Raw genomic sequence first — 8,634 nt, 5'->3', positions numbered from 1 at the left:
TTTACACCAAAATCTTTCGTAAGATGGATAAAAAAATCTAAAGGACTGTGTGGAATCTATCAAGGCAAATGATAATTACGAGCAGATTAAAAAAAACAACAAAAACAAACAAATGTCTTCATTGAATGATTAACCTTGTCTTTAAATGGAATTTAAAGCAAAAGTTACACATGCTGCAACCTAAACCTAGAATTTATGGAGTATTTCGTCTGCTTTTAGATTGAATTGGTAGGAACTTTGTAACATTGCCAAAGATGGCCACCAGTACAACTAGAGCACAAGACGTTATCCTGTGTCACCTTTGTGACAGGAGACCCGCCCTTCTTCACTGTAATCCCTGTCAGGTCAACTTATGTGAAGAATGCGTCGGAAAACACTATATGACGTCATCGTCCTCCAATCACGAAATTGTCAAATACCGAGAGAGAAAATTCCATCTTTCATTTCCAAACTGCAAAGCTCATAGTTGCGAAAAGTGTACTGTTAAGTGCCAGAACTGTGATGTAGAAGTTTGCCTCAAATGCCTCAGCGGAGCCCATAATGGGCATAAAATTATTGAAATCAAGGACATTGTTGATGAAAAGAAAAAGCTGGTGGAGAAAGACTCAGCTTATCTAAAGGAAGATATCATTCCAAAATTTGAAAAAGCAGATACAGAATTAGAATCGAAAATTGCGGCTTTAAATGCTAAATGTGACGAATTAGAACAGTCAGTCACAAAGCATGGGCTAAAATGGCAGCGATGCATTGAAGAAATCGTAGCGAAAAACAAGAGAGATATTGCAGAAATGAGAGGAAATGGCATAAAGAAATTAAAAGAATACCAAAAAGAAATCAAAAATAATCTTGCAAGACTGAATAAAATTGCTCTGGAGAACAAAAAGATTTCTCAGTCCATGGACGTTAGTGACATCACAAGATATGAAAGCCATATTCAGAAGTATCTTAATATCTCCTTACAAATAGATCTGGAACTACCAGCTTTTGCTTCCAAGGACATAGATAAAGGTAAACTTTACCAAGATTTTGGGAAAGTAAAGGAACCTAAGATCCAAACAGAACCGATCAACAGATTAGATGTATCCAGTGCGCTTCTAGACAAAGCCATAAAAATCGCATCCTTCCACACTGGAATAACACCGTTGAATAGGATTGCATGTGTAAATACAGAGGAGGTGTGGGTAACGGGGAAGAATCTTAAAACCATCACTCGTATTAACGTACAAGGTTCTGTACAGGAAACCATAACTTCTACTTGTCGAAATCATCCTACTGATATTTCAGTTTCAAATGAAGGACATCTACTGTACACAGACTTTGAAAATCAAATAATTAATGATGTCCACGAGACAACAGCACAGATTACAACACCACGATTATGGAAACCAGTAGGACTGTGTTGCACAGAATCAGGTGACGTACTGGTCAGTATGTGTACATTTAATGAAGAACATTATAAAATTGTCCGTTATGAAGGTCAAACAATAAAGCAGGAGATAGAAAAGGACGACCAAGGTAAACCACTATATAGGGGAGGAAAAAAGATGCTGTTTGTAACAGAAAACAACAACGGGGATATTTGTGCATCTGATTGTAATGCTAAAGATATCGTTGTGGTGAACAAGGCTGGAAAACTCCGTTTCCGATATAAAGGACAACAAACGATGAAAAAACAGTTTTATCCTATCGCTATTAAAACAAACTCCGCTGATCGTATAATAGTAGAGGATGGCGGGAATTGCTGTACTCACATCATTAATCAGGACGGTCAGTTTCTCTGTAGTCTGGATTTCTGTGGAAAAATGAGTGTGGACACAATAGGGCGATTGTGGGTGGGGGAGTATGAGAGTGGAATTGTGAAGATCATAAAATACACAAAATAAAGGGGCTGATTTCATTAATACAATCTGCGATGAAATGTTTTAAAAATATTTACTTTTTTTTAGATAATGGAAATGTTTTAGTGTGGTGTTTCATTAATTGTCATAATGTAGAAAAAATGTGATAAATGGGACCTTAAATTAAATTACTCAAGATGTAACAACATGGAGAGATTTTAATATTCTAGGATTAAGTCAATGTTTTAGTTATTGATTTGAAAATCACGAAAACTAGACAATTTTAAAAGTATGTTTATAAAAAATCAAAGTACTGAAAGTACTGATAGGCGGAAGCATGATTGCAAGTTCTCGTGTGCAAAACTTTGATGACACATATTTGAAGCATAATCCGTTTTAAAGGGGGGGGGGTGTGATAAATATTTTGATTGATTGTAGTATTGAAACCAGGGAACAAGAATAAACAATATGTCTCCCTTTTGAAGCGGAGACATGAGAATGAGTGACGTCAATAGCAATATGAACATTTTAACATTATTATACCCCCCGCTTGAACAGTGGGAGGGTATACTATAATCGGTATGTCCGTCCGTCTAGCTGTACGTCTAGCTGTCCGTCAATCTGTTACGCTTTGGGCTACTCATCTCTCATCCGCAACTCCTCTTATACCACTGAGTTAAATTTAATGAAACCTTCATAGAATCTTTATTACATATTGTCATTGTGCACCCCTATTTTATTTTTTGATCCGACATATATTTTGGGTTTCCCGGCCACAGCAAAACATGAACTTTTCCATTATAATCATATGGGAGGCGGGGGTATCATTTAGTGAGCTCATTGCTCACAGTACCTCTAGTTTTTGTTAAGAATAACAAGTCAAAATTGAAATGCAAGTTACAATGCATAAAATTTGTAAGATATGGTAATGGGGAACAAGAAATGGATGATTATAAAATTTCACACAAAAATGAGTACTAATGAGTAATAGAAAACAATAAATATCACAACTGTTTTTTGGTTTTTTATGTGTATTAAGTTTTATTTCCAATGAAACAAAGTCTTGTTATATAGCAGCTAATTAAATAAGGATGCAACATACATAGAAGACCTTACATAGATTTACAATGTGCTTGTGGTTCTATGAATTGTTTTCATTCAATACATGTATGGCCCAGGTAGAACAAATCACACAAGTCTATAATGCTGATGACAGGTGAACCCTGTGTAATGATGTCCACAATAAATGGAATTTTTTTTCAGGAGAGCTTCTACCATGGCAAGTCCTTGAATGCAAGACAATTTTATTTTTATTCCAGTGGTAAATTTGTCTATGATGATTGTAAAATATTGGTACATACATCCCAATATAAGTGGTGATTTTTTTTCTGGAGATTATCTACACCATTCCCCTCACAACTTTCTCTTGGGAGAATTTTCTTCAAAGTGTATAATTGAAAAAAAAATTAGAAATATCTCGTAATGTTTATTTAACAAAAATTATTTTACAATGTATCCGACTTTCAATAAATGAAATCAAGGACCTCAAATAACCTTTTATGATATATTTTAATATAATTTTTAGGGAAGTCAACTTTACCGGGTACTCGATCCAACGTCCAAGTATCAAATACTAAAAATAGGTACTCGGTTACTCGGATGTATATTATTTCTTATTTCAAGAAACACATTTTTATCAAAACTTATCAATTATGACTAAAACATGCAAATGGTAATTAGCATGTCTTCATCTACACCTAGCTGTTCTTGCCTTGGTCTACATTCATTCATTCATTCAGTGAAATCTGACATGCACAGAAATTAATGCCACTATTCCCACTTCAAGAGTGAAGTGGGTATATAGAAATAACGAAAGATTCAAAACTGCTGAAAGTCAACTTGTGTAGTAACTGTAAATTTAGTGTACGTATACTGGAAACAACCAACGAATGATATAAGACTAGCGATCCTGACCAACAACATCTGTCCCTTCTCTTTCGCTAGTTATATAACCTACATGTGTACACAGCAGTTTGACAAATAGATTCAATTAAAACAACCGTTTGTAATTTTGGGTGTATTGTGCATTTGTGTTTTATTCGATAACTAATTTTAGTACCAAAAATTATTTCCAATGGAATTGATAATTGTTTGTACATGTACTACATTGATAAACATGATAAAATCAGCTTTGTGGGTTAACAGAGCTCAACTAGGCTCAAGATCAATCTTTTATCTACATTTTACCGTGTAACTGTGTATTCAATTGGGAAAAAGTCAGAGTAAGCGATTATTAAATATTGACCGATTTGACTTCCCTAATATTTTTTTGTATTTTTTTTTCTCTCTCTCAAAAGCCTACTATTATCAGTAATCATATATTTGCATGTATTTAAACAAAATGAAAAGAAAATACGTAAGTCAGCAAAAATAAGAAATGTCAAAATACACTTACAAAAATAGTATTCGGTTCATTTTTGCTATCAAAAATATGTATCATAACTTATGAAAATTTTTTCCACTAGAAATATAATAAATTGATGTACTCACCTTCAGAAAAGTGTTTCTGGTTGTGCTGAGTTAAGTTTTCTTCTGCCATTTAGAGGTGACACAGAGCAAATTTACAATGCAATCTTGATTTTGTCCCACTTTCTGTTAGCTGGCTCCGTAGGGACACATCTATACAAACTAAAATACAATGTAGTTCTTACGCTTGCGTCTAAATTTCTGTCCAAATTTTACAGTTTTGGCCCATCCTTCAACATACATGTATTTACATTAAATCATAATGAGAAAGGATATATAAATGTATACACAAACTCGGCATGATAATTCCTCAAATAATTTCTCCCAGGCATGTAATCATGGTAATTATAGAGTACCAGTTCGTTCGATAAGACCCGACCATAACAGCTATCATATTACGATATCTAAAGCATGCCTGCATAGGGAGGCGAAATTTTCAAGTTAAAACAATAAAAGATAAGGGTGACAATAAAAGATAGGCTTATCAAACAGCGTGAGTTACCTTGCTTATTTTGAAGAGTAGGCCTGTCACTTCCATTCAACCATTGTAAATCATTTGTGCTCCACGTGGGTTTGTTGACAGTAATTTCACGCTGAATCGTCTTATGTTAGATTATTACGCGAATGTAGTACATATATATAAATAAACTATTGATAAAAGGAGTTACATACCTCTTTTCTTCTATTTTGTACAAGATTATTGAAAAGATTAGTTCCTCAGTAGCTATGTACCTGTCATTAATTCTGAAACATAACTACCTACTTGAACTATTTTGTCCCTCGTAATATTTCTAAAGATCGCTTCAGGACCCCGTGCTTATCAAATGTTGAACCCGATTTGTTTATGTGTTGTCGTTCGTTCTTCTCTCAAACGTGAAACATATCAGGAGTACTAAAATAACTGTTCGTTTTTTTGTTAGGCTGTTATTTTTATTGGACTTTTTTACATTAATCAAAATAAATTGTTAAAATAAATTCGCCATAACACACGCTTTTTGATATGATAATAACGATAAAGATTGGGAAGAGGTTCGAATATGATTTAGCGAGTTGTATGCCCTTAGTTTAAGATACATCCGTTTGGAGTACCATGAAACGGGGCAAACATCTTGAGAGGTCGAAAGGTCAACAAAGCAAATGTAATAGGCGGCTTCCGCCTAAAAATTAATTATGAGTACCTTTTTCATGTTCTGGTGAAGAAATCTAAAGAGATGAAGTTTGTGAAAACAAACTTAATTCACATTTTAAATTACTAAATAACAGTACGTATGTTCTATGGATATTGCTGACGGATGGACTATTTATACAGAATATTTGTAAAGTGCAACTTCGGATAAGTCATCCATGTTCTGTTACGATTGTAAATTTTAATATTTCATACACACGAAGAATTTCAGTCTATTTTATTAAACTTGCATTATTTAACCTAGAACCAATGTTAGGTCTTACATGAAGCACCATCCAAAAGAAACTGTAAATTTGATAGAAACTTCCAAAACAATGTTTCTCTTTGTCCATTTGTTCCTCCAACCACCTGCATCTGGTCATTGAAACATTACACTTTTAGCTACAACCAAAATATTCTTTTAACAATGAGATATTTCAAATGTACCTACCAGTATGTTTGGAATTTCAATTTTATGCATTAAATGATGTGATTAAAACAGATAAAGCTTGTCAACTAAATATCCTGCACATTAGCATTAGAATATGTCCAAAGTACATATATGACATAGAGAGAGAACCTGAAGGCTACAAAAGCAAAGAAAGCTATACATGTATTATAAATTGAACCCTGCCTTAATTATTATGTCTTTTCAACATATTTAAAAATATTTATAAATATTTATGTATTCAAACGGGAGCGTGAAGAGTTAGCGCAACTTGAAGCATTGTGTATTTACATTATTTTCTGATGACTTCTACTATAATATATTTGCCGATCAACGATTATAATTGCATTTTCGTTTTTTCTTACTTCAATCACATACAGTGGAAATATTCGTACTCACCCAATGATAGTTCGTGAGAGCATGAACCTACTGCAAAGAATCTTATACCCCATTCATACGACATGATTTGCATACCTCAGTATATTTTACACATGAGTAAATTTACTCACATGTGCAATTTTTGTCGTATGAACTTATATACTCGTATGCAAATTCTGCACAGTTGAGTAAATTTACACCTGGTCAGGACTAGGTGCAAATTAACTTTTGCATACACTTTGTAGCAAATTATTAGTTCATGTGTGTAAATTCTGTTGTACGAACACGCAGCAAATTTACTTATGCATGCATTTTGTTTTGTTTATTTTATAAATTTCCATTTTAAGTGTTGTTTCGGTTGTGTATGCATTGGCATGTAAAATATCAGTCTGTAAACATGGTGGCTATTTAGATTGATTGATTGTATATTGTTTAACGTTCCTCTCGAGAATTTTTCACTCATCACTTGCCGATGGAGAGCTGCAAATTGTGTCCTATACTCGGCACTCAGGGCCATTGAACAGGGAGGGATCTTTTCCATGCCAGCACCTACTGCGACAAGGGAATTCAGTTTCATCCAAAGGATACGGTCTTCACGTCCAACAATGGGATTCGAACCGGCGACGTAAGGATCAACTTCTTACTTCGCGACTCTATAGCAGACGCTCAAACCACTGTGCCACGCGGGCGACTTGGTGGCTAGAAACAAAACTATTAAACAAGGAGCCATTATCCCCTCCGAGATAAATTTTTGAATTTGCAAAAACGAGGGTATCTTGCACCCTTTCTGGCAAACCTATGTTTATGTCTCTAAAGATATAGCTGTGGTCGCAAACAAGTGCCTTGTAGGATCATTAAGTATTGCCCTTACTATCCAAGTTCTCTTCTTGGGAATGCTCCGGAGCTATGATAGGAACATGCATTCCATCAATCGCTCGGGCCCCATTACCGTTTAGCTCTTGATGACTTTCTTCTACCTTTCTCTGTTTTTAATTCAGACAAGCTCCTCATATATAAGTTAATGTTACAGGGATTTAAATAAACTAGTGAAAATAAGCATTCGTAAGTCACCTCCTTGGCACCTGATCTCATCACGAATGTCCAGGGGTTCGTGTTAATTTCCTTATAACAAATTTCTATTGTTCAAAGATTTTTTAGATCGATCACTGTTGGATTTTTTCACCCTTTTCATTCTACTGGAAAATAAATAATTATTATAATATTCAAGCAGATATTTTATAATGGCCTCGCACACTTGATGTACTGTAGATTTCCCAACAGCAAAAATATTTTTAAGTTGTTTTATTTCTGCCGAAGACGTCAACTAGTAGATGACAAGTCACTTTTTTCTTTACATAATCTCTTCTACAATCTATGGGATGGAAGCCAAAACATTTTCCAACAATAAAGCAATATGAGCTGTATTTTTGAGAAAATTATTTTGCTATTAAAATGTGTCATTGTGATTAATTTGTATATAATTTAAACCCTTATGATTAAATCAAAATAAAATTTTTAAATTGTTTGAAAGGAATGTTTCTATACAATCTAATATATACACAGGCAATAATGTCCTTTTGCTTCAATTAAAGCTTATAAAAAAGTTCTTCCATCGCAAATATGAACAAATGTAGTTTATAAATATTAAATGTTCTATTTTTCTATCATTGATAGAATAGTTAATTACAAATTTGCAACAAAATTTTCCCATGTCAATCTTGCAGCTCATATTGATAATTTTAAGAAGTTTTCGTTCTTCGTGTGTAAATCTTATACCTTTTTTTCTCCTTAAAGTCATTAATTAAGTTGTACCAAGAAATGAGTGTAACGGACCCCCCCCCCCCCAGTTCCTTTGAGGGAGATTTTAAAGTTAGTCTTAAAAGTTTGTTTTATACACAAACAGTGAGGAAATACTCTTTCTCTATAAAAAAAAAATCACAATTCTGAATCTGTCCATCTCCTTAGTTTATATGAAAATGTGAGGATTTACTTACAGCACATAAATCTCGACTGAACGCATAGCAAATTAACTTTATCTTACGTGTGTAGATTTACTTATATGTAAATTTGCACACATAAGTAAATTTTCGTCGTATGACTTGGGTATGATACCATATTCATACGACATAATTTGCATACCTCAGTATATTTTACACATAAGTAAATTTACTCCAATGTGCAATTTTTGTCGTATGAACTGATTTATTCTTATGCAAATTCTGCACAGTCAGGACTAGATGCAAATTAACATACATCTTGTAGCAAATTATTAGTTCATG

General features: G+C 33.8%; 1 protein-coding gene across 1 annotated transcript; it reads left to right on the top strand.

Moving 5' to 3' along the window:
• Window positions 1–254: 254 nt before the first annotated feature.
• Window positions 255–1,883, top strand: LOC134253019 (uncharacterized). The gene has a single exon (XM_062735542.1). The coding sequence runs from the start codon at window positions 255–257 to the stop codon at window positions 1,881–1,883; it is 1,629 nt and encodes a 542-aa protein (XP_062591526.1).
• The last annotated feature ends 6,751 nt before the right edge of the window (window positions 1,884–8,634 follow it).

Source organism: Saccostrea cucullata, unplaced genomic scaffold (assembly GCF_032062105.1).
Source record: "Saccostrea cucullata isolate Sc308-1 unplaced genomic scaffold, CSIRO_AGI_Scuc_v1 ctg2805, whole genome shotgun sequence".
Taxonomy (NCBI): domain Eukaryota; kingdom Metazoa; phylum Mollusca; class Bivalvia; order Ostreida; family Ostreidae; genus Saccostrea; species Saccostrea cuccullata.
Note: the sequence above shows the minus strand (reverse complement) of the source record. Positions and strands in the feature narration are given on the sequence as shown.